Source organism: Lepidochelys kempii, chromosome 1 (genome assembly GCF_965140265.1).
Source record: "Lepidochelys kempii isolate rLepKem1 chromosome 1, rLepKem1.hap2, whole genome shotgun sequence".
Taxonomy (NCBI): Eukaryota; Metazoa; Chordata; order Testudines; family Cheloniidae; genus Lepidochelys; species Lepidochelys kempii.
Window position 1 is genome coordinate 308,749,875 of NC_133256.1, and position 27,825 is coordinate 308,777,699.

Here is a 27,825-nt window from a genome sequence, read left to right on the forward strand (position 1 = left end):
TACTTTTTAAATATATTCTGTCAGCAGTAACACAAACTATAAACCATAATTCTAAAGAGAAGCATAAAGAAATAACCTGATAGGTAACCTTCATTATGAAAGCTGCATGCATTATTTATGATAATATAATTGAGTGCCAAAACTGGGCCTTGAGCGTTGCATGGGGCCAGGTGACTCATGACAAATCATCAGTCTCAGTCTACTATTGCTTGGAATATTGCTGATAAATGCAGTCATCTTATGATCCTAGTAATACGCCAGACTTTTTAATTAAACTAAGCCACAAGGGGTTAAGTATCACATATTAATCGTCTCCCTCTTTTTTTTAAATCACCTTATCTTTCTAAAGATCTAGAAAATAAAAGTTAGAATCTCACTTTTTATGCTTTTCCTTCTGATCATACACATAACGTATATTCTCCAGAGATAAAAATCACAAAAAATAAAATTAAAAAAACCCACACAGATATACAATATTTTGCACTTAAATACTCTCTTCCATGCAAGGATCTCAAAACACTTTATTTCTTTTTGTGACTGACAGGCAGAATGTTTCCCTCCTAAGCTCTAGGTACAACACACGTTGAAATTTTCACAGCCGACTAGAGGACGTAGCCACACAACTATCTATTGCAATTGAACTATGTGGCTAAATCCCCAACTCAGAAAATGTCAACCACATTATAAAAGCAAATACAGAAGTTATCATTTATACCCAATAGAACAACTCTTCCTCAGTCACTAAACTTAACAGGGTGTGCAAGTTCCATCCCTTCCCGAGCCTTAATCCACTTCCTCTGGAAAGCCTGGAAGAACAGTTGAGCCATGCAGCATACCCTAATGGTTAAACTCTTGATCTGCCAGAACAAAGGTGGAAGCAGTGTGTTTCAGGCCTTGTCTACACAGCCACTTTAGAGTGCTGAAACATTCTCGCTCAGGACTGTGAAAAAACACCCCGAGTGATGCAAATTTCAGCGCTGTAAAGTGGCAGTGTAGAGAGTGCACCAGTGCTGGGAGTCGCGCTCCCAGTGCTGGTAGTTACTTCCCTTCTAGGGGTGGTTTTTTTAGAGCACTGGGAGAGCTCTCTTCCAGCACTGGTGCCATGACTATACAGCAGTAGCGCTTTAATGTGGTAACGAAGACATACCCTCAGAGTCAAAGACATTTCATTGAAAACACCTGCCACCTGTAGTCTCCTGTTTAAGCCAGGGATTGTTAGCTCAAGCTCATCACCTGACTTCATCTGCCATGGTTTCAAATGAGGCAGCAGTCCTCAAAAGGACTCTTCAGCAGATTCATCACACCCAAGACACAAACTATAAGCACACTCCCCAATCAAGGGAGCCATTTCTTCTGGTTGCTTCTCCCAGCCCACAAGCATAACCTCAATCACATCTGAGTTTAGTCCCAGCCAACTGGCCCTTACCTAAGCCCCAATTTAGGCCAGATACTAGATAAATTGTTAAAGAGAAAATGCCAAAATTAAGGTTGACTATGCAACGTTAATTCAGCCCCCTTATGCATATCTATTATGATACATATAATTACACAATCACATACTATTTTTTCAACAGGACCCCTGCCTCATTCAGAATGGATGATGTTCATCGAATAAGTAGTTATTCCACAGTCAGTTTTGTCATCAGCCTTTAGGGGTGTCCCTGCCTTATTTATTATTCAAAAACTGCTCTGAATCTATACAGTTACTATTTTCCTTCAGGGCTTTACTGTGGTGCTCACAGTGATGGGACATACCCGCATCCAACTTATAGAAAGGCCAACGAGCATTCCTACACTCAGGCACTGGCAATTAGGTGCACCTGCAGAATATGCTCCACCTGGAAAAGGGGAGCTTAAAAAGGTTAAACTCGCCACAGAGAAGTGGGGGGAGAAGTCTGCCCAGGAAGAGCGGCTGCTAGGGGCCGCCAGTGAGCTTAAGTAGCGAGGGGAGCCCAGCCTGAGGCGGTGGCTAGCCTTTCCTGTTTTGGGGACTGACACTACAAGCCTGATACAGGTGGGGCTGCTCCCAGCCAGTGACCTCTGGTGGAACCCAGGGTACACTGCCAGGACCTGGAAGTAATTGGACTCAGAAAGGACCACAAGAGTGAGCTGAATTCCTCTTGAGAACAGAGAGAATGTGCAGGAGAGGGGGCTCCCTTAGAGGAGCCGGGGCAAGACACTCAAATAGACTACAGCCAAGCCCAGGCTGAGGGTTGGCCTAAGACACTCATTACAGTGGTATTTTCACAAACATCATTTAATTTATTTTCACTACAGCCCTGTGAAATAAAGCGGTATAATTCTTCCCATTTTCCAGATGAGAAACTGACTCATGGAGAAATTTAGGTCAAAAGTTTCCACTAACTTTGGGTACTCAATTTGAGCCCATGACGGCCTTATTTTTCAGAATCCGTAGCGTTATATAACACTTTATACAATGTACAAAGCAGAGCTCCCAGGGGCTTCAGTTGCAGCTGTCAGTGCTCAGCCCCAGGGTCACCCATAAAATAGGAAGCGCAGTTTGTGACCACCTCTGAAGAATATGGGTTAAGTGACTTGCCAAGCATCACACAGGCAACCTGTGCCAGAGGCAGGGATAAAACCAATTATCCAGAGCAGCATTCAACTGCCTTAACCTTGAGACCATGTCATCTTTTCCTATAGTCCCTTGCCCCATTCAGCTACCACCTTCCAGCCTCTGCAACAAATGCGATAGGATCCTCCAGACTACAACCACCTTTTTCACACCACCCCAGTTCATCCCCAGTCCAGCTCCATCCTGTGAATAAAGCAGGGGTCCTGTGGAAAAATAGTCTGATCATGCTGTATGATAATGCACACGCACAAAGGGGCCAAATTACATTTGCACGGACAATATTAATTCTGACATTTCCTAAGTTTTGCGTTCTTTACTTTGCAAACTTAATATTATTTTAACATAGTTTGTTTTAGAAACCTAGAAAATTATAAAGTAAACTAGAAAACCAGAAATTTCACCAAGTGGAATCATATTGACCCCTCGTTCCCAGTCCCAGCCTCTTTGACCAGCCAAATGCTGTGTTCCCACAACCCCCACCCTGAGACCCTGCCCCCAGTCTTCTCTCCAGGATTCCTGTCTCTATCTATTGCCCTCCCCCCGCAACCCACAGCCCTCTGCACTTCAGTCAGGCTGCTTCTCAGTGTTGCCGACCTCAAAGATGGAACTGTAGCTGATCACAAGCTACCACCAGCGACTCCTTTGCAATTTCCCAGGGGCTGACTGGGTCCACCCAGCTGGGAGCTTCTTGTGTTTGGAGGCAGGGAGAGGGGCCCTGTGTCCTGTAGCCTGAATAGGGGGAGGGAAGCTGGAGCTGCTAGAGATATATAGGGAGGGTATTTTCAAAAAGTATGAGAGACTTTTCAAGTATATCCTTTTGGAAGTTCTCATCATGTAGCAGAATAATTCATGCTATAGAGGGCTTACTCTTATGTTTTACCAATTTAATGACTGAAAAAGAAAAGGATTTCAGACAAAACAAAGAGTGTGGGCAAGTTTTACTGTATATTTTTGCCTATTGTTACATAGCACCTATGACTGTCAAATTGAGTGAATTATACATGTGACTGGGCCAAACCATTGTCTGCACAAAGGCACAAGAAGTTTCATTCCCAGTATGCCCTTTGGTAAATTACTTTTAATATACAGATAATGGGACAGAGTCAGTGAAACTGGTTCACGGAGGTGTATTATTGTGAGACTCCTTCCCACTAACTTCTTCCCTCAGCACCTGGGCGTGGGAGTAGCTTTAATTCCTGCAAAAAAACTCCTTGGTCAGGAATCGATGTGGGGATGTACTGAATGAGCATATTCTCAGGGTGATTTTGGCTGTGTCCCCTTAATCAGACACTCTTGTCCACTTTTTTAGGATACACTGCCCCCCTTTAAGCCTTCTTTTCCCTCACACAATGGCATGAGAGAGTTTGGGACTACTTTGAGCTGCTTCAGTCTCACCAATTCCACATGACTGAACTTCAGAAGACTGGAAGTTGTAAATAACTAATGCCCTTGAATGCCTCAATGAGATTGCTGAGCATAATTTTATCCTCTGAGGAGTCCAGTTGGGCCTCACAGTTGTTGAAGTTGTAAGTCACTTGTGGTTGAGTGTTGGTTAGTGTCAAAGTTCCTTGCCCAAGGCACTCCCTAGACTCTGGGTAGGGTTTCAGCTCTCACCCAGGCCACTGCTTTGTGATGTCCAGGTGGTTTCCGACTCTGGTTCTCGTCCTAAAAGCCTTATCCCCAGATTATCCCAGAAAGGACAGACTGTCAATGAACAGAACAAAAAGGGGAATTAACACAAATGAATCATCCCAAAGCTGAGTTAAGATTCTCTTCCTTCATAGGGCACTCGTCGGACTGTGGCCCTAAGCTAAGCTCACAAGTGAAATAGAGAGGAACAGTTCCCTCTCAATGTGAGTCAGCATTGGGCCCTCCCTTCCTTCAGGGATGGGCTTTCAGGCAACAGTCATCTGAGGAGCACCTGCCTTCAGCCAGCCCTCTCTCCAGGATCTAAGGACTGAAGGTTTGTTCTCCTCCTTGGTCTGCCATCAAATGAGCTGGGGGTCTCATTTTTAAGCTCTTCTCGCAGATGTGACAGGGTAGGGCCACCCAAGCGTACATTAGCTTGTTAATCCTGTGTTGCCCAGTCTGGGGTTTTAATACCTTATCACAGGTAGAAATTCTGAGGGAAAGCTTTCAGGCAAAGCAAAAGACAAAGATAGGGGGGTGCTGAAGTGGAGAAATGAAAGGGCACAGCTCACACGGACTTCCCTTGAACAACAGGCCAACAGAAGCCTGGTCACCAAGGCAGTTTGTGGGGATTCCATATAACCAATATTACCTACTTGCTGAGTGATCTCAGTCTTGCCAGCTGTCATAATACTAGAACAGAAACCGCACAAAAAAATGACCTAGGCCAGGGAAAATGGCAAACCGCAGAGAGTCATAGTTTCGGGGTAACTGCACCTCTGACTCCCACCATGGTCTACTCAAAGGATGCTCCTTAAGTCTCAGGCCTCTTGCCATCACCTTTCTGTGGCCATGGAGCCAAGTCCTCTTTCCCTCCTGACCAGGGTTTAGGCTGCAGCCTCCCACCCCCACCTTGCAATTTATTGCGTCTATCCCAGCAGGTCTGACCTAGCTCAGTACCTGCCATTTCACTCTTTTTTTCTCTAGGAGCACTTCCAGTGGTTTACCAGTAACTAGACAGCTTTCAAAAAGCAAGGTACATTGATTTAAGAACAAAATTCTTACACAGAAAACATATACAAACAACAGGTGCTAGTATAGTACAAATAATAATAGTCATAACCGGTCTAAATGCATATTTAAGCTTACCAGAGGACCACCATCAGTCCTATGGAGACCATAGCAGGGTTTGGATCCTTGGTTAAACATTGATGTCAGTTTGTAGGATCAAAATGAGAGCCCTCTGAGTCTGTTTAAACTCAGCCTTTATACCTCAAAAGCCTTTGTTCCCAAGCCTTCTGAAACAGGTAAAACTAGTCAATACTCCTTTCCCCAGGGAGTAAAGTGTCAAGGCTTGATTGCATAACCAGTATTAGGATTTTGCACTAATGACTTACCTAGTGATTCCATATTCCCCATGAAATCCACCCAGTGAGCCAGGAACACACAAATACATATAATACATATTGACACAAAGGTCTATGAATATTCTCCAGGCCCATGTTGTCTGGCCCATCCCAGTATAGCAGTCTTTGAAGTATCCATGATTTCAAGATCTGGCTCAAACATACAGATAAAATTCATAAAGTTGAAACAATAGTCCCCACAGATGGTGTGTGTATTTGCGATATCTGACACACAAAGCACCTGCTGAGAAGACCCTAAAATAACGATATAGGTGATGAGAGGGGGTGGGGTCTGGCAGTACATGGGACCAGCTGTAGCAATGGGAGCCTTTGGATGCTGCCACCTGAGCCCTATACAACTGCTGAAGTGGCTGGAGAGCTACCATTAAGCTAGGGGCATTCCAGCCTTCCTACACATGCTCCCCAAAGGATTGGTGTCTCTAGTGAAAGACAAATGCTAAACATTTCTGAAGAAAGGAGACTCAGACAGAGCTGCTCAGGAAACCTCTGCTTCTGAGCATGAGGGAAAAACCTGTGGAACTGCACTTGTAATGAGTGCTGGGGATGGGACCTGTACTCCAAGACTTGGAAAAGACAGAAAAACTGAGACGAAGGCTGGGAAGGAAAAAACAAGTATTTCAGCACCTGATAGAGAAGCACATTACCACAACGGAGAACCATAATTTAGCATATTCAAAGTGTGGAATCTGTTTTAAAATCTACTTCTTTTTTCGGAGGCTGTTTCAACACATCACAGCATATAAATTATGTGCCTGCTGTTGTCAACATTCAGAAACTAGAAAATTGTGTGGGTACCTGCCCAGAAAGAGATCTTTAAAACAAATACAGAATAACAGTATTAATGAAAAGCATAGCTATAAAGCTAATTATTACTGGCTGCCTTTGGATGTGACAAGCAGCTCAAAAGACAAGAGTTCTTCACTCTTAATTGAATAATCAGTGCAACAAGACTAAATTATCTTTATATTCAAAAAAATCTAATCAAACACCACCTGCTGCTCCCACATTGTATTCACATGTGTGTGAAACAAGCACAATGGCTGTCACTTTGAATTATTACGTTTGAACATCTTCATAGACAAAGCATGGAACAAAAAAAAAGTAGCACAGGATCTCTGGTAGGAAGGACTGAGTAAATGTGTATGCTCATCATGTGAAGTCAATGAAGTCAGCACATCAGGGAACAAACCATGAGAGGACATCCTGACCCTGGAGACAAAACAACGAATCTGGGGGGATATAAGAAGCAGGCAAAAGTACACTTCTTTATCCTTCACTAAGGAAGCAACAAGGACAGCACTTTTTGCTTTCATGAAAGAGGGATTTCAGCCATGTTGGTTGGAGATACAGAGATTGCTTTAGGGGAGATAAACTACTTTAGACAAGGGTTTGGCCTGTTAAAATTAAATTTAGACTTAGGAAGCCTGTTTCCTTTTGTTTTATATGTAACCATTTCTGTTCCATTATTATCCTTACTCACTCTCTCTTAATCTTAGCCTTTGACAATAAATTTATGATTGTTGTCACTATAAATATATCTCAGTGCTGTTATGTTATAAAGGAGTTGATCCTCAATTGAATCAAACAAGCTAGTATGTATACTGTCCCCTGAGGGACAGCAAACCTGGTAATTTCTGAGAGTATCCAGTGGTTAAGGGCTGCGAACTGCAAAGAGCACTCCAAGGACTCAGGGGTTGGTGTGTGCCTATCGTTAACCTGAATAGAGACACTGAGGTCTGAGAAAACCAGGAAGTCCGTGCTTATATTGCCAGAGGCTGCTGGTTTCATGGAGCTGAGCTACAGCAAGCAAAGATAAGACTGCTTGATGCTAAAGGCGGGTAGTGGTGAGGTGCCTCTAAGGCCTGGGTACTCCAGGCAGCGTCACAGTGAAAAAGGTGATAACTGTGAGACATGCATGTTTAAATGAAGGCTATATGTGTGTCTTTAGAGTGGCAAGACATTTGGTTGTTTGTTTATTTTTCTATTCTTGAATTGATATTTCTTTCCTTTTTCCCCTTTAACTTTACATGATCTCTCCCCACAAAGGAAAAAAAAATCATATCTGAAACATGACAGGAACTTTTTATATTTTAATATTTCAGTCCAACATCTCAACAGATTTTTGCCTGACTGAGACGTGAGCAAGTACTGAATTTGGTCTTGAAAAGATGATCTTACTGAAATTATATCACCTTATATAACAGGAAGCAGGTGACAAATATAAGATTTATCATACTTGACCAGATTATTGGAAGCACATTTTATTAATTTTGTTCCATTCTTGGCTTGAAGAGCTGCAAATGGTTTAATACAAATATACAATTTTAATCCCATTTTTTTCAAATGGAATATTGTCACTGAACTTGTACAATAAATGGCTCTCTTCATTTGCTATAGTTCACCATTTTTCTCAGGTAATCTTACTTCAGAACTGTCTGAAAGATGTATGTTAAATGTAACTGTAAGAAAAAATATTCTTTAAATAGGCTTAGCATTATCCTTTTTATGTCGTAACAAGGAGTTGCCATATAATCTCAAAAAAGAGATATAGGAATTAGAAAAGATATAGAAAAGGGCAACAAAAATTATTAGGGATATGGAAAGGCTTCCAGATGGAGAGAGATTAATAGGATTGGGATTTTTCAGTTTGGAAAAGAGATGACTAAGGGGGGATATGATAGAGGTCAATAAAATCATGACTGGTATGGACAGAGTAAATAAAGAAGTGTTATTTACTCCTTCTCATAACACAAGAATTAGGGGTCACCCAATGAAATTAATAGGCAGCAAGTTTAAAACAAACAAAAGGAAGTATTTCCTCACACAACGCACAGTCAACCTCTGGAACTTTTTGCCAGAGGATGTTGTGAAGGCCAAGTCTAACAGGGTTCATAAAAGAACTAGGTAAGTTCATGGAGGATATGTCCCTCAATGGCTATTAGCCAGGATAGGCAAGGATGCAAAACCAAAACCATAATTGGATGTATGTACTTTAGCTACTGATATACAAAGAGATGACTACTCTGTGTAAGGAGGACACATTTTCGAAGGAAGTATTCACATTTTCCTGTGAAGGATTTATTCATGCAACTCCCAATGATCTTTATAGGAGTCAACTGCCTAAATTCAGGTTCCAAAATTTGAACCTTTAACCTACAGCGTCTGTAATGATATTTCATGGATAATAAAATGGATGACTCAACCATAACGTAGTTCTGCACAGTGAGAAAACAAAAATAGCACTTGTTAGTCAGTGAAAAACAATATTTCACTGGGCAATTTGTCATTCAGAATAACTGAATTACTCTTCAGGGTGACAGCAATGACTTTTGATTTCAGCAAGATTTATTTTTTCTAGTACGATAGCATCCATTGACACAACTACTATAACAACCACAAATTATATGATTAAATCTTTGTAAGAAACTCTAATTGCTCTTCCAACCAGCAGGGCCCAACTTCTTATTCACCTTTTGCCTTGGTTCCCATAACTTAAGCATTGTAAGCCAACCCAACGGAAGCGCCATTTGCATAAGAAGTCACAACATGAGGATGTGAAGTCAATGAAGTCAGCACATCAGGGAACAAACCATGAGAGGACATCCTGACCCTGGAGACAAAACAACGAACCTGGGGGGATATAAGAAGCAGGCAAAAGTACACTTCTTTATCCTTCACTAAGGAAGCAACAAGGACAGCACTTTTTGCTTTCATGAAAGAGGGATTTCAGCCATGTTGGTTGGAGATACAGAGATTGCTTTAGGGGAGATAAACTACTTTAGACAAGGGTTTGGCCTGTTAAAATTAAATTTAGACTTAGGAAGCCTGTTTCCTTTTGTTTTATATGTAACCATTTCTGTTCCATTATTATCCTTACTCACTCTCTCTTAATCTTAGCCTTTGAAAATAAATTTAATATTGTTTTCACTATAAATATATCTTAGCGCTGTGATGTTATAAAGGAGCTGATCCTCAATTGAATCAAACAAGCTAGCTATCGGTACCCGCATGGCCCCACAGTATGCCAACATTTTTATGGCTGACTCAGAACAACGCTTCCTCAGCTCTCGTCCCCTAATGCCCCTACTTTACTTGCGCTACACTGATGACATCTTCATCATCTGGACTCATGGAAAAGAAGCCCTTGAGGAACTCCACCATGATTTCAACAATTTCCATCCCACCATCAACCTCAGCCTGGACTGGTCCACACAAGAGATCCACTTCCTGGACACTACAGTGCTAATAAGCGATGGTCACATAAACACCACCCTATACGGGAAACCTACTGACCACTATACTTATCTACATGCCTCCAGCTTTCATCCAGACCACCCCACACAATCCATTGTCTACAGCCAAGCTCTATGATACAACTGCATTTGCTCCAACCCCTCAGACAGAGACAAACACCTACAAGATCTCTATCAAGAGTTCTTACAACTACAATACCCACCTGCTGAAGTGAAGAAACAGACTGACAGAGCCTGAAGAGTACCCAGAAGTCACCTACTACAGGACAGGCCCAACAAAGAAAATAACAGAATGCCACTAGCCATCACCTTCAGCCCCCAACTAAAACCTCTCCAACGCATCATCAAGGATCTACAACCTATCCTGAAGGACGACCCATCAGTCTCACAGATTTTGGGAGACAGGCCAGTCCTTGCTTACAGACAGCCCCCTGAAGCAAATACTCACCAGCAACCACACATCACACAATAAAAACACTAACCCAGGAACCTATCCTTGCAACAAAGCCCGTTGCCAACTGTGTCCACATATCTATTCAGGGGACACCATCATAGGGCCTAATCACATCAGCCACAATAGCAGAGGCTTGTTCACCTGCACATCTACCAATATGATATATGCCATCATGTGCCAGCAATGCCCCACTGCCATGTACATTGGTCCACCTGGATAGTCTCTACATAAAAAAATAAATGGACAAAAATCAGACGTCAAGAATTACAACATTCAAAAACCAGTCGGAGAACACTTCAATCTCTTTGGTCACTCGATTACAGACCTAAAAGTGGCAATTCTTCAAGTCTCTAAGGTGCCACAAGTATTCCTTTTCTTTTTGCATTAATGAACTGTTAGAGCATTTACTTTTCTTGTTTTTTTGTAAATAATTTCTTAGCACCCTCATGTGCTGCAGACCAGCAGTCCTGCTCCACTGTCTCTGGTTTCTTGGCAATGATTACCCCAGCCACAGAATGCAATGGCTGCACGTTGGTCCATTCACTCACTGCATCATCTCCTTGTTTCTAGTCTATCTGTCTAGAACAGCCCAGTGACCCACCTCAACTGTCCTCCCCACAGAGAGGCAGGCACTGACATGGGACCCACAGGCTGAAAATCTGGGAACCAGATGCAATAACAATGCAAGGTTTAGCATGGAGACACTGGGGACTGATAAAGCCTCCCCAACATCCCCCACTGCCCAGCTTTGACCCCCACCTTTCCAACAACTCAGTGTTCCCTGCACTATTTCAACACTCCCCCTGACACATTCCCCCTCACTGCTCGGATCCCTCATATTCCCCAAGCTCTCTCCCACGCCAAGTCCTCCACCATGCCCATTTCTCTGAGCCCACCCTCCTCACTGCTGCTATTCCAAGCCCCCTTCACATGTCCACTCCCCACACATACACTAGCTCCACCCTCCTCCTTACCACTCAAGGCCCCTGGTAAGCATGGAGAAACAAGGGGGAGGTTGGGCCCATGAGCAATGCATTTTCCAGCTGAAGACAGGAAGGGGCAAATGAGTGGAGATGCAGAGTTCCTGCCCCAAATCTGGGTCTAGAAAAGGCTGTATGCATTCATCTGCAGTGTAGGATGCTCAGAGAGACATGAATGGGCCCATTCATCTCAATTAGATGTTCTTAGCTAAATGACAACACTCTATGGAAATGGATACAGCCTGAAACAATAGCTCTGAGGTGTGTGAACTGCTCAGTTGTACTCAGTGGGGTGTTGGGGAGATGGGCTCAGACCCTTCCAGAGGGGCAGGGCCCCCAATCCTGGCTGCACTCCCAGAGGATGGGAGCTGTTGTTGCCCCATTCTCCCCACTCCTCTTTGTGCAAGGTGCACCCCTCTCTGACACCCACATGTGGCCTTGGGAGATGGGGCTGTGAATATGGTGAACCTACCACCAATATGTGGCCAAGCCAGGACAAGGAGAGAAGGGGAGGGTGCTGCAGCTTAACTGGAGGAGAGAATATGGGACTGACAGATCCCCCCACCACAATCCCCCCCACTTCCTCTGCCACCCATTCCCCCTCCCACTAATCCTTACCCCCTTCACCTGACCCAAGACCACAACCCCTCTCTCCTCCCTTTAATCGCTTCCCCATCACCCATCCCATGTATCTCTCTCCCTTCACTGCAGCCCCAAACCCCTTTCTCCCTATTCCTCCCCTCTCCTCCGACCACTAACTCTCCTCCGTTCATCCTTCCAAATCTCACGCTCTCTGTACTGTTCCTAAGCCCACCCCATTCTCCCTCACTGCTCCTGTTTTATGCTTTGTTGTGTCTGGATCATCTGCCATATAAGATCTTGCACTAAGACCAGGATAATCAACAAACCCCAGCTTTATTGTAACTACTTATAACATGGTTTCTTCAGCCTCTTGGCTTCATAGACAGTTCACCAGGAGGTGTCCCTTCCAAGCAGCTGCCCCACGGAAAAAGTATGATGCCTGGAAGTATGATGCTAGAACCTTCATATTGTTACATCCATTCTCTTTCAAAGAAAACTAACATCCCAACAATAACATACACCTTTCAGATACTGTCCATCCTTGCGGTTACTGTGTTCAACATCTTATCAATTCGTCTGGCTATGCACCTGTATAAGAAGCTCATCACACCAAATCCCTCAGATGAGCCGATCTTTTAACAATCTACTTTCCTCTAGTACAGTTAGGTTCACTGGTGCCTCCCTGATGCAGTCTTCCACCAGTCTGGTCAACCACTGTCTCTAGGTTTGGTGTTGCCGAAGCCTCTGTTGAAATACCTTCTTCCTCCTGTATTTCCTCTCGTATGCCCTTGACATATGTATACCTACTTCTAGTGACTCTGCTCAGGATTCTCCTGCTTTAGAATGCTAAGACTTGTGTTGTCCATACTGTCTTTTGTTTTCCTGAAGTGCCTAAGATTTCACCTCACTATCTCTCTATTGTCCATTTGCACTTGATATTATCTTTTGTTTCCTGGTTGAACCACTATAGCTTTTTGCTAAAACTTGAATGGGCCCATTTTTGTTAATGATTGCATGTGCACTTTGTTACCCAGCTCCAGACATAGCAGATCTCTCGCACCTCTATTGTCATAAAACACTTGTCTTTTTTGCTGGTTTGTCCATAATTCACCCATCTCCTGAGTACCCACGCTCTAACGATTTCCCACTTGTCAGTCAGAGTGTCTTCATTCTCCGGCTCATCAACCTTTGGGCTGCACTAGAATTTAGGTCTTGCGAGGGAGTATTCCTGTGATCTTGTTATGCTATGCATGGGGCAGCATCTGCAGTTTTTGCTTTTGTCATTAGTTTCTTGGCAGTTTTACTGCTGATTCTACTTTGCTGTTTCTCTGAAGATACCCTGGTGATGATATGTGATCAAAATCTCAGGCCTTATTGAACTTCCACAGCTGTCCTGAAACAAACTGTGGTCCATTATTGGAACACGATATTTGGTATCTTATACCATGCAAAGTGTGTTTTCATCTTCCTATGAATGTTCTGGATCCTGTATCTGGTAAACAGTCTGTCTCACAGAAATTGGAAAAATAGTTTATGATGATCATGTATCCTGTGGCTCTAGCTAGGGTCCATGGATGTGCACTCATACAGGCAGGGCCACCCATAAAGGTGGGGTGGGGACAAAGACAAACCTCTCAAGTATCCCACATTTGGTCCAAGTTGTTCCAAGTGCAGGGTCTTCTAGATTACTCCTCCCTCCTCCTTCTCTTTTCCCTGTATATTTTAGATCCGTGCCTCAAAGTGTAAAATTGAAGGAGAAGATTGTCCAAGTTATTTCTTGCATAAGAATGTTCTCTGCCATTTTAAAAAAATCCAAGAGCTTCAGAGTATCTTTACACTGCAACAGAACACCCACAACTGGCTTGTGTCAGCTGACTCAGGCTCAGGCTGCAGGGCTATAAAACTGCAGTGTAGAAGTTCGGGCTAGGGTTAGAGCCCAGGCTTTGGGACCCCATCAGGGGGAAGGATCCCAGAGCCCGGGTTCCAGCCCAAGCCCGAATGTCTACACTGCAATTTTACAGCCCTGCAGCCAGAGTCCGAGTCAGCTGACAGAGGCCAGCCACAGATGTTTTATTGCATATGGACATACCTCCAGGGGTCTAAGAAGTCCCTGGGCCCCTGCTGAAAGTTGCCTCCCTACTGAAACCTGAAATGGTGCTCCTGCATGGAATTTGAGCGGGAGAGGTCAGTTCACTCATTGAATTGGGAGGCTATATCTGCCCCTGGCAGGCAAAGAACAAGGAACATGCACAACACATTTTCTGAAAACTAAATAGCAGGGCTCAAAATCCCAGTTCATGGGTGCAGTTCAGGTTCAATGAGTGCAGTATAGTCATTTGTGCCATCCAGTTGGTGTGACAACAGATTGTCTGGAAACTGTCTTGCTTCAACAGAGCCCTAGTCTTCTGTAAAGGCACATAGTGCATTTCACTCTTTTAGGTACATCACTTTGGCACCCACCCACCTAGAGTTACAAACTTTACTCTTAATAACTTTTTCAGTATTGCTGCCCCAAAGAGGCAATCAGTGCCATGCCCTAGCTGAGAGAAATCCCGAGCAACTGAAATTAGTTCGGGGAGGATCAATGTTTTCAAAAAATGTTGTAAAATGCTGTGGTATTTTTTTGGGGGGGTGGGGGGCCTGTATTTTGGAAACCACTTGTTCAAATGACCCTAAATTTGGAGCACTAATAGTATGCAGAAACTCATGAGACACAGCAAATTTCGAGACAATCTGTGTCAGAATATGGATTTGGGAGCACTTAGAAAGCCCACCTTTAAACAGAAAGCAAGCATCAGCCTTAACCATAGCGGAGCAGGTGGTCTGCTATAATGAACACCTTATAGCTTTGTTTGCACAACGCGCTTCGTCGGTATTCTAATTTTGTAAATGCAACGAAACTCACCCTTCCTAATTCTTTATCTTCAAGGGCTAGGACCCCAGTGCTTTCTGTAAAGAGTTTTACTTTGACAACAGGCCGAGGGTGAGTAGTAGTGAAGTCCCCTTGAGTTCCCCATCTGTAATAAATAAAGTAACAGAATTTAGGTTTTATTTTTTAAAGCTTTAGGACAATAGCTTTGCAATGTTCTATAGAATACATGTTACTTTACTCTTTGGGCCTAGTTTTTAAATAGTGGAACTATATATTTAGGCAAAAAACATTTTGTACATTTTCAGCTGTATTTGGCTACCAAGACTACACTGAAAATTGGGCTTCCTTTGTGATGGAACGTGGGTTTTGTACATGATTTTTTAATTAAAATCACAATTTGACAGATGGCATAATCAAAGCATTGCAACAATATCCTATTGGGAGAATGCAGTATCAAGCTTGTGGACAGACTTATGTATAACAAAGCAGAAGATCACATTTATTCTTCTATTGAAATATACTGAAATTATTAGGTTTAATATAATCTCTTGGGCATGTAAAAATTAAATTGATTTCTCAAGTTATTCACCCAATTGTAAAATTGGGCCCCAATCCTGCGAAGACTTATACATGGGATTAACTTTGAAACTATTCACTTGTTTAAAGTTAAGCACTTGTCTGAGTGTTTGTGTAACCCAGGTGGTTTATACTGCAGCATTTGACTTTGTTTCGCCAGGAAAGAGGTAGCGAAACAGTGGGGAGGAGGCATGGATATTAGCTGGATATGCCATGTATTTGCATACCTGAAGAGATAACAGCAGGGCAACTCACTTAGAAGGATACAGAAACTTCCAGAACAGGGTGTGGCAGGTACTAGACATGATCAGTAGTTGTTTCTGAGGCTGTACATAAAGTTTTTATTTTGGGCAACGCACTTGGCACGTCACATTCTAGTCATCCTCTCAGAGTGGACCAATCAGAGAACAAGGATTGGGGGCAAGGTTATAAATACCGGAGTTACAAAGAGCCCTGATTGACACAGGACCAAGGAATGTGTCTGCTGTGAGGGCTGGGTCCCAATCCCTCTATCACTTGGGATACAGTGCAGTGCTATTTCAGCTTTACTTAACTAGGGATGCCCTCTATTAGGATAGTGTTTGGACCACTGTGGTGTGTTTTATGGATCTAGAGGGAGAGCTTGGGAGATGTGGGGAGCATTTATTCCTCCTCGAGGCCACAGAGCCTGTGGACCTTACATTGAACTATTTTGTCTCTGTGAAAAAGAGAGAGAATGGAGCAGCACTTAGCAAGATGAGGGTTTGTGACTAAGCTGACTTCTGGAGAGAAGATAATGCTCTATAGAGTGAGCACCTTATAGAGATCTAGGGGAATCTGTGTCACTTTGGATACATGCTACATATTTCTGTTTCACCAGCAACTGAGGGTATGTTTACACTGCAATATAAACTCAAGCTCAGACTCAGGCTCAAGTCCAAGCCCACCTTCTGTCTACCCACAATTCTATCTGATTCAGGCCCAGGACCACAACGGTGGAGGATTCAAAGCCCAGACACCACGGGGATTTGGGCCTAAACTCCATTGTTTTGCAGTGTGGATGCAGCTCGGACCCGGACCCTCCAGATTCAGCTCCTGAGAATCTGCCAATTCTATCCCATAATCCCATGGGACAGTATCCTGTGTCCTTTCTATCCCAAGACTGGCCAATCAACTCCCAGGAAACTGAAGTAACTCTCTGGTTCAAGTACAGCTGCTCAGCATTTAACCCTTCCCTTTTGTTCAGGACACTGAGCTGCAAGCACAGTGAACCTCCTCCTGCATTTGCAATGGCCCCTGACATGAAGAGGTCGTTTGCAAGTGTGCTGCAGGCAGATACTGATGAATCTCTGGTGCAAGGTGAGTAAACAGTATGATTTTAGCAAGAGTTCCAGGAATAACCACGCATATCAGCTAACAGCAAAGAAGCTCGCAGTGTTGGGGATTCACGGGGTCAGTGGTGCAGGAAGCAGATTAAGCAGCTCAACACAGACTACCGTAAAGCCAGGGATGAAAACCACTCTTCTAGGAACTCCCTATCATCCTGCCCATTTGACAAGGAGTTTGACTGGGTGCTGTGTACTGTGCCGAGCAGGGCTGGATGATTGTTTTGTGGGCCCCCCGCTCCACCCACCCCAAGACCCGACCCAATCTCTTCCCCCCGAGGCCCCACCCACACTCTGCCCTCAGACCCCACCCCAAGTCAACTTCTTCCCCCCAAGACCCCACCTATTGCTTGCATGGGGGGAGAGGGCAGAGAGGAGCGAGCAGCAGGCGGAGCCTCGGGGGGGAGGGAAAGAGGCCAAGCGGACCCTTCTGAGTGTGGACCCGGCCCTACAGGCCCATTGGCGCCATTGTAAAACCGGTACTAGCACCGAGCCAGGATGGCAGACTTCTAATCCCTGAATCCAGTACAGCAATAGAGGGGAGCCAGCAAGTGCCAGATCAGGCTGATAAACTGACTCTTTTTTTCAAACTGGTCCCCAAGGAAGCTTTGCCACTGGAGAAGCTGCAGAACATTCTGGGACCCTGCTTGGAGTCCCTGCTTGATTTGCTGGGGAAGAGTCAACGTGGTTTTTGTAATAGGAAATCATGCTTCAGCAATCTACTAGAATTCTTTGAGGGGGTCAACAAGCATGTGGACAAGTGGGATCCAATGCATATAGTGTACTTAGATTTTCAGAAACTCTCTGACAAGGTCCCTCACCAAAGGCTCTTAAGCAAAGTGAGCTGTCATGGGATAAGAGGTAAGGTCCTCTCATGAATCAGTAACTGGTTAAAAGATAAGAAACAAAGAGTAGGAATAAATGGTTAGTTTTCAGAATGAAGAGAGATAAATAGTGGTATCCCCCAGGGGTCTATACTCGGACCAGAACTATTCAACGTATTCATAAATGATCTGGAAAAAGGGGTAAACAGTGAGGTGGCAAAATCTGCAGATGATACAAAACTATTCAAGACAGTTAAGTCCCAGACTGTGAAGAGTTACAAAGGGGTCCGACAAAACTGAGTGACTGGGCAACAAAATGACAGATGAAATTCAATGTTGATAAATGCAAAGTAATGCACACTGGAAAAATATAATCCCAACTATACATATAAAATGATGGGGTCTAAATTAGCTGTTACCACTCAAGAAATAGATCTTGGAGTCACTGTGGATAGTTCTCTGAAAACATCCACTCAAATGTGCAGCGGCAGTCAAAAAAGCTAACAGAATGTTGGGAATCATTAAGAAAGGGATAGATGATAAGACAGAAAATATCACATTACCTCTAGATAAATCCATGATACGCCGACATCTTGAATACTGCATGCAGATGTGGTTGCCCCATCTCAAAAAAGATATATTGGAATTGGAAAAGTTTCAGGAAAGGGCAACAAAAATTATTAGGGGAATGGAACAGCTTCTGTATGAGGACAGATTAAAAAGACTGGGACTTTTCAGCTTGGAAAAGAGACGAATAAAGGGGATTATGATAGAAATCATGACGTGTGGAGAAAGTAAATAAGGCAGTGTTATTTACTCTTCTCATAACAAAAGAACTAGGGGTCAACAAATGAAATAAACAGGCAACAGGTTTAAAACAAACAAAACAAAGTATTTCTTTACACAACGCACAGTCAACCTGTGGAACTCTTTGCCAAAGGATGTTGTGAAGGCCAAGACTATAACAGGGTTCAAAAAAGAACTAGATAAATTAATGGAGGATAGGTCCATCAATGGCTATTAGCCAGCATGGGCAGGGATGGTGTCCCTAGCACAGTTTGCTAGAAGCTGAGAATGGGCGACAGAGGATGGATCATTTGGTGATTACCTGTTCTGTTCATTCCTTCTGAAGCACCTGGCATTGGCCACTGTCAGAAGACAGGATACTGGGCTAGATGGACCTTTGTTCTGACCCAATATGATCGTTTTTATGTTCTGTCACAGCTTCCCCTCAGCCCAGGCTCCAAAGGGAACAGTAGCTCTCTGTTCCAGCTCCCTGCCCACAATATGGAGACTGCCACTCCCACTGTACCCTCTGACCCAGGAAGCTCAGTCCTATCCCAGAGAGCATCTACCACTGCATTATGGGATCTGCAGTCCTTCAAAGTCAGCATAACAGTGCACAGACGTCTGTCTAATCTGAATACCTCTGATAGGGTTCAGAGGCTCCTCAATAGGAGCCTTCACAAAAGTAAAGTTTTTTATTTTATTAAGAAATGTTATTGCTATCATTGCATCACATCATATAATGTGTATTTCAAATAATAAAGGTAAATACATGCTATGGAACAACTGGAAAGATATATACAAAGACCGGTTCTCAATAGTTACAGACATATACCCCATACCGTACATCCACAGTTCTTACCACTCTCACCCCACCCCCATTTCATCAGTGGGTATGTTATTCATTCATAATCACAATGCATAGCAATCAACTCTTCAACCCCCAGTTCATAAGCAGTCCTTTCATCCACAAGTACAATGCATGTAATTAACAATCTCCCTCAAAAAAAAATTTCGTAAGCAGTCATGTCATTCAGTCTTTCGTTCTTAAGTATATTGCATGGCAATCGACCCCTCCACTTCTCTCAGTTTTCACAAGTGCTTCATGTTGATTGATTGATTCATTCATTCATACATAGGTACAATGCACGGCAATCACTCTTCCTACCCAACCATTTCATTGCATGATGTGACAGTACCTCATGTTCTATAAAAATTGCACAAGCATATCCATAAACATACTATTCTCCCTCTTTCACTGGCCCTTGCAAGTCCATAATGTGGGAACACAAAGCATCCCTGACTTCTGTTGCCTGGGTACGGCCAGCTCCAGCTGTGGTAGGTGCACTTTCTGGCTGAGGGTACCGATTCTGCTGCCCATCTCTGTCATATATGCATACAAGGGGAAATGGTTCACATCTGGCTTCACAAAGATTACAAAGAGCACAGCAAGCTACCGTGATGTGGACAGCACTGATGATACTGGCATCCAGATGGGTCTGTAGACATCTCCAATGGGGTTTTAATTTGTCAAAAGCACATTCAGAAACCATTCCGCACCAGCTGAGAATGCAATTAAAGCTTCTTTTGCCAGGTCCTATGAAATCAGGATATAGTTTCATAAGCAAAGGCAAAATGGTTTCATAAGTAGCATCCCCATTGAGAACAGCAGAGACAGTCACTCCATTTATGACGTCATTTGGTGGTAACAGCATCCCAGTCTGTCCATGAATGTAGGCATTCGATCAGCAGAAAACCTGGCATCATGTATTTTTCCAGTGCAGCCTATACTGGCATCCATAAATCAGCCTCTATGGTCCGCAAGGACCTGCATAATAATGGAGCAGTATCATTTGTGGTTTACGTACTTGTGCTCCTTGAGGATGCCCAAATACGGGTACATGAGCCCCAACAATGGCCCAAATGCAGTTTGGAAAATCAGTTCTCTCAAAACCAATGACTACTTCAGATATATTGTTTACACCCACCATCTTTGGGTAAATCACACACCTGATGGCCTCTGAAACCTCCATGACCACTTTACTCACTGTTGACTATCAAATGCCAAACTGGTTAGCAACAAATAGCAACAAACCTGTAGCAGTCTGAGGTAGCCAACTTCTAGACAGTTTGTGGGTAAGTATGGCTTCCCTCATGCACGTGTCATGCCACTGGAGGGTCAGGGAAAGCTGCTCACAAGGCTCCAGAAATGTAGCTTTCTTCATGCAAAAGTTCTGCTGGTCACCCTGCAGGATGATGTGATCCCACCAATCTGTGCTTGTGGCCCTGCTGCAGAAGTGCTGAGCTAGGCAGAGTACACAAGTGGCTACACCGAGCTGCAAGACCAGCAACCAATGCTGTTAATCCATGTCTGTATTGCTCTCCTCCTCCACCAGGGGCCTTCAGTAGCTCAGAAACCGCCACTGGAATGTCTCCCAGTGTCTAATGGATGCTCTTCCTGTTTGCTGAAACAGGAGTGAAAATGCAAGGAAAAGAAGCTCTGCAAATAGTGACTCTTCCATGTTGCTGGCTCTGATTATTAGGAGCATACAGACCCAAAACATAGCTCGGCAGGATATGTTGCAGGCTGCTACAACTTACTGTAACATTCAGGGCAGACAGTCAAGTTTACCCACACTGTTCAAGGTGTGGGGGATGCCAGGAAGACTGGGGCATGGCAGGAAATGGAGATTTGACTTGGGTCTACTTATTGTAGCGTGGAAACCTTAGCCATGTGGTTGGGGTCTGGGTCCAGAAATTCTTAACCTCCGGTCAATATGCAGTGTGGACGCTCAGGCCCTAGGTCTGCAAACCCAGGGTCCACTGTCTCAAGTCTCACTAAATGTGGGCTTATGCTGCAGTGTAGCATACGCTGAGAGGACCTGTCAGCTATTAACCCACGGGTTGGAATTCTGCTAGCTGTGGAGATCCCCAGATTGTTTGTTTGCTAGCAGGGTTCTGAAGGGCTGATGTGCCCTTTCTCAAGATCTGAAAAGTCCAGGGGACATACACCAACACGCACTATAAAGACTGAGAAATCATCTCTGAGAGAAGATTCTCAGAGGAGAATGTATTCTGATGTTTGTTTGCTAAAGCATGGAAAATGTTATGTGGAAACCTTATGTTTGAATGTTTGTAACTGAAACAAAAAAGGGGGAAGTCTGTACAAGGAACACCAATAAATTTATTGTCTCATAGGTTTGTTTAAACGATACTCATATTATTCCAAATACTATTTACAGTGTTTTATAGGATATATAAGCATACAATTCTGTCATGGACGGCATGGATTCTGTGACTTTCCAGGACCTCCATGACTTCTGCAGTGGCAAGGCTAGACCAGCTGTCAGTTCCCCCTAGAGTATTTTTAGTAAAAGTTAGGGACAGATCATGGGCTTCTGTGAATTTTTGTTTATGGCCCTCGACCTGTCCTTGACTTTTCCTGAAAATACATGTGACAGAATTTTAACCTTAACTATATACAATGTTTTTTGTGTGCATTAAATGTTTGCTTTACTAAGAAAGTGTATAGTACTCTTTCTTTGAAAATTAACTGGGGATTATTAACATCCATTTATCAAGATTTTAAATACAACAGCTCTGAGGTTTAACTCTGTGTAATGCTTTCTGGAAAGTCTTGAGAAGACAGAACTCTGAACAGTGCAGTCAGGCGAGAATAAAGAATAAAGCTGAGGTGAAAGAAGAGGGGGAGCATATAGTTATAGACAAGATTGCCAGACCATTCCCCGTCCGATAAATTTGAAGGACTAAGCCCTTAATTTACATTGTTGGAGAAGAAAGCACAGGAGAAAAATAAGTTTCAAGAAGCACCATAAATTAATGTAGAAGCAGAGAAAATGTTAAACACAAATATGCTTGGAAGTAAAACTGGTTACTTACAATAGAGTCTGTAGTTCTGTGAGATTCGCTCTTAGAAAAGCACATGTATGGAAATAAACTCACAAGCTTCTAGTCAACGTCTGTTGGAGTTACTTAGCTCCCCTACTCTGGGCTCCAAAGGTAAAGTGAGTACATGGCTTACCAATTAGATTGCAGCTTCTTCAGAACAGGGACCGTGTTCTCCTATTTGTTGGTACTGCACAGAGCACAATGGGGCACCGATCCTGACTGGGGTCTGTGGGACACTCCCCAAATACAAATAATAAATTTTAATGAATAAGTGGCCTAGACTCCCTTCAGTTCTTTCCACTAACTTCTTCAGCTTTAGCTAATTGTTAGCCTGAGACTCTCAAAAAATGGGGAAGATGTATGGGAAGTGTTAATCCATATGGGCAGTCATCTCAGAGGACCACATTTGCCATAGAAGTAACATTTTTTTCCTCTTTCAAAAGCGTCTCACATGGATCCCAAGTATTGGAAGATTAAAAAGCAGTAGTGACCCCCCTGGAGATGGATCTCTGGAGTATTAGTTGAAAAGTGATTTGAAGGACCCCCACTGCTGAATTAGGCTTCAGACCTAGGGGCCAAATTCAGAAATAATGTGTGATGGTGAAGATAGAGCTTCAAGCAGCAGCTTTGCCTACTTTCATGATATAGATATTATGATGACACACTCTGGAGTCTGATTTAGAACTAGAAAGAGGAGTTCCACAGATGGCTGAATGCATGCCAGATGACAACAATCAAGTCCACAAACCTATCAAATGATTCCCTTTGGACAATTTGGTGATATGGACTGAACCATGGTCTTATCCTCATCTGCACGAAAGGCTTTGTCTACACTGGATTTATTTGCAAAATCTCCCATGGTTAGACAACAGAGTGGTGAAACACTGCTGGTCCTGTCTACATTAGATGGGCATTCCACTATTGCTACCAGTGTTCTATAGTAAGCAAGCCCTTAGCTAAACTGAGTTCCTGAGTGGTCATTAAGGCTGCTAATCATAATTTGGGCTTTAGGAGTCTGCTAGGACATTATCTTTCCCTGGTACGTGAACTGGGATGATTTGATGGCAAATGCTCCACTCTCAGGACAAGACAGCTTCTTGGCATGGCTATCTCAGTCAGGCTCCTCCTAAGAGATTGCTGTAATCTGTCGCCATGGTGACATTCGTCAAAACTTGGACAACTTTGGAACTGATCAGAGGGAGGAAAGACCTGCAGCACATAAATGTGGCACCTTGTCTCTGCAGAATGCACAAGCCTTGAACAGCGTGATTGTAGTTTAGGTTAGCACACCCTCTCTCCCTCTACCTTCAGGAGAAAGGTGAGGAGGGAATTCTCTGACTGGCATGTTTCTCCTACCATACTTCAGGCCTGAATGGCTAAGTTGTCCATGATGCCAAGGTCGGAACGATATACATAATCAGCCCTGCACAGGCTAGGACATAACCCAGTAAATGGTGCCACAGAAGTACAAAGCCATGAGATTTAACAGCCACAGGAAGAATTACACAACTCCTCTGAGGCTCAGCTCTCAGAGCATATTGTCTTCTGAATGGTATGAGACTTGTCTGCTGGGCGGGAAAATGCTCAGGATAAATCCAACGTTTTCTGCCAAGAAAAATATGATTATATTAAGCCTCAAGGCCTAAAATTCTATTCTACTCTATTCAGATTTTTCTATCACATCCATCCCTAAAGGACCTAAGTACCGTGAACAGCATTTGTACATTCTTCACAGCAGAGGACACTCCTTGAAATGACTGAGCTCTCGTCAGCTGATCGTCTAAATATAAGTAGACACAAATGTACAAGTAATACACTGGCATTTTGTGAAAAACATCAGCACTATAGAAAAACAAAAGGGTAAGACAGTATTTGTAATGCTCTGACATAGAAAAGGAGATATTTCCAGTGAGACAGATAGTGATATGAAAATAGGGGTAAGAAAGGCCAATGTCATCTTCTGATGGCATGGTCCAAATATTCTAACCCATGGCCCACCCATACCTTCTTGGGAATCGTGTCTGCTTCATGGGGCTCTAGGAAACAAGACTGATGGGTTGATTGAAAATCTGCAACCAGTCTGTCTTGTAGATATGTATCCCCTCCCTTCCCCATCCACACTCCTCTTTGGGGATTCCTATAATGAGAAATACTCAGGGACAACCATTTTGCAAAACAAGCTGTAAGAAAGGTCCCTCAGCAATATAGAAGAAAGTGATTCTACTCCCGTTAATACATGTCACCCTGAGAGCCACCTTTAGAGAGGTAAAGCCTCTGTGTCCAGGAACCACAATACTGGTCTTGCTTCTATGAGATCTTGAGCTTGAGGCCCATGCAGGAGCTTTACTGGGGCTGACCACTGTGGAATATGACAGATCCAGCTTTACCAACAAAGCCATGGCTGGTCCCACAATGCCAAAAAGATATATGGCCAGGAAACAATGCTGGAGGAGTCTCCACAGTAATCAGTACCAAAGAAACTGGCACTGATGGAGCGGACACTGTGGCATCACCCCTTTCTTGAGGTACCAAAACAGTCCTGGAGAAAGACTTAGTTTTGGCACCATGCTTTTCCACGTTCCCTGATCTCAAATGGGAGCAACAGGGTCTGTTGACAAAGTGTTTCTTCTGCTTCTCTCTCCTGGCCAGGAATGAAAAAATGTACATCATGAAGCTGACAGAGTCAATAGCCTTAGACCACTTAGCAGTATTAAGCACAAAGGTGTTCCAGGCACTGATCTTCATGCTTGTTGTTGACCTAGTGAGAGTACAGACTAATTCTTTAACCAGATCTAAAAGCCATTTATGGTGAGCACCTCTTTGGAACTCAGATATCTTTCAGTGTTGACTATGCTGGACACTCATTACCAGACTCTGTTGTCTGGGCCTTAAGAGCATCCTCCACCAGAAGGTGTTTGAAGCAGCCCTCCTGATCTTTTGAGATTCTGTTGAAGAAGGCAGGTTATAGAGAACACCTATGAGAATGATGGCCTTCTTCCAGACACTGAAGACAATGACCATGACTATCCATCACCAACATCACAGCATAGAGTGAATCACAAGGCTTGTAGTTCATCCTCTTCACAGCACGAGCCACATCACCACTCATATTAATAGAACCCAGACAGGAATAAAGCAAAACCAGCCCAAGAGAAGCGAAAAGACAAAAAAGGGAATCAGCTGAAGAGGACTGGGGCTGTTCCTCCTTTGGAGGTTAGAAGGAACTAAAGGGCTATTGGAGGCATTCCCCCTTTTATAGTCTCATAAACCAGAATTATGGGGAAAGAAGTGGCCAAAACAGACACTCCTTGCTAGAAACTCCATGTTTCGCTCCTCCCAAAAATGGCAATGTATATCAAGGATCCAGTTATCAAAGGAGGAATGAAAGTTTCCATTACACTATGCATTTTGAATTACAGTATTATAGACTCCTAGATAAAGCCCTGCAAATCTGGTTTATATCTGCTACTTTACATCTGCAGACCATGTTTGTGGATCGCAGATTGGATGCAGATACAAATTTTGTATCTGCACAGGGCTCTACTCATAAATAGATAAGTAGGACAAAAAAGGACTTCAAGAGGTCATCAAGCCCAGCCACCTGTGCTGAGGCAGAACCAAGTATACATAGAAAATCCCTGAAAAGCGATTGTCTACCCTCTTCTTAAAAACCTCCAGTGATGAGGATTCCACAACCTCCCTTGAAAGCCTATTCCAGTGTTTAATGAGCCTTATCGTTAGAAAGTATATTCCTTATATCTAACATACATCTCCCTGGCTTCAGATTAAGTTGATTATTTCTTGTCCTATCTTACGTTGACATGGAGAACAAACAATTACCGTTCTCTTTATAACAGCCCTTAATATATTTGTAGACTATGATCCAGTCCTCCATCAGTCTTCATTTCTCAAGACTAAACATATCCAGTTTTTTTACCCTTTCCTTATAGGTCAGGTTTTCTAAACCTTTTATCATTTTGGTTGTTCTCTTCTGAACTCTCTGTCTACATCTTTTTTAAAGCGTGGCATCCAGAACTGGACACAGTACTCCAGCTGAGGATGCATCAGTGCCAAGTAGAGTGGGACAATTACCTCCTGCGTCTTACATATGACACTCCTGTTAATATATCCCCAAACGATACTAGCCTTTTTTGCAGTTGCATGACGTTGTTGGCTCATATTCAATTTATGATCCACTATAGCCCCCAGATCCTTTTTGGCAGTAGCACTGGAATTCAGAACAATTCCCCATTTGTCAAGGTCATTTTGAATTCTAATCCTGTCCTCCAAAGTGCATTCAACCCCTCCCAGCTTACTGTCATCTTCAAATTGTATACACATATTCTCCACTCCATTATTCAGTCATTAATGAAAATATTAAATAGTACAGGATTCATGACAAACCCTGTGGGGCCCCACAAGATATGTCCTCCCAGTTAGGCAGCATAACATTGATAACTACACCTTAAGTATGGTAGTCAGGTGCCCACCTTATAGTAATTTCATTTAGCCTCTATTTACCTAGTTTGCTTATGAAACTGTCACATGGGACTGTGTCAAAAGCCTTAATAAAATCAAGACATGTCATGTCTACAACTTCTGCCACTATCTACTAGACCAGTAACCCTGTCAAAGAAGGAAATTAGGTTAGTTTGGCATGACTTGTTCTTGACATATCCATGCTGGCTATTACTTACTCTATTATTCTCTAGGTGCTTACAAATTGACTGTTTAATAACTTGTTCCAGTACTATACTGAAGTGAGGTTGACTGGTCTTTAATTCTCTGAGTCTTCTTTGTTCCCCTTTTTAAAGACAGGCACTGTTTGTCATTATCCAGTCTTCCGGGACCTCACTCATCCTCTGAGTTCTCAAAGTTAGTCGCTAATGGTTCCAAGATTGCTTCAGCTAGTTCCTTAAACTCCCTAGGGTTCAACCTGCCTACTTGAATATATCTAACTTATCTAAATATTCTTTAACTTATTCTTTTCCTATTTGGGGTTGCGTTCTTTCCCCCACTGTTGTTAACATTAATTGCGTTAAGTATCTGGTTACCATTAACCTTTTTAATGAAAATTGAAGCAAAATAGGCATTGAACACCTCAGCCTTCTTGATGTCATCCATTATTCACTCTCCTTCCCCACATAATAGTGGATGTACACTTTCCTTCATCTTTTTCTTCTTCCTAATGTATTTATAGAACCTTTTTAGTTGCCTTTTATGTCCCTTGCTAGGTGTAACTCATTTTCTGTCTTTTTACTCATTCTTAGCAATTTGCTTCCTGTTTTTGTAGGATTCCCTTTTGATTTTCAGGTCATTAAAGAGCCCATGAAGGAGCCATATTGGCTTTTTACTATTCTTCCTATCGTCGCTTCACATTGGGATAGTTTGCTGTTGTGCCTTTAATATTGTCTGTGAGAAGCTGTCAGCTCTCCTGAACTCCCTTTTCATTCAGATTTTCTTCCCATGGGACCTTACCAATCAGTTCTCTGAGTCTATTAAAGTCTATTGTTCTTATTTCACTCCTTCTGTTCCTTAAAATCATGAAATCTATCATTTAACAATTACTTTCA

At 43.1% G+C, this 27,825-nt stretch overlaps 1 protein-coding gene across 23 annotated transcripts in view; it reads right to left on the reverse strand.

Moving 5' to 3' along the window:
* The window catches only part of CADPS2 (calcium dependent secretion activator 2), a 585,486-nt gene that overhangs the window by 266,202 nt on the left and 291,459 nt on the right, over positions 1 to 27,825 (reverse strand). For all 23 annotated transcript variants that reach the window (XM_073328224.1, XM_073328216.1, XM_073328226.1 and 20 more), the window contains one exon: positions 14,827 to 14,938. In XM_073328224.1, the coding sequence (XP_073184325.1) occupies positions 14,827 to 14,938 (112 nt within the window). The remainder of the gene's footprint in view (positions 1 to 14,826; positions 14,939 to 27,825) is intronic.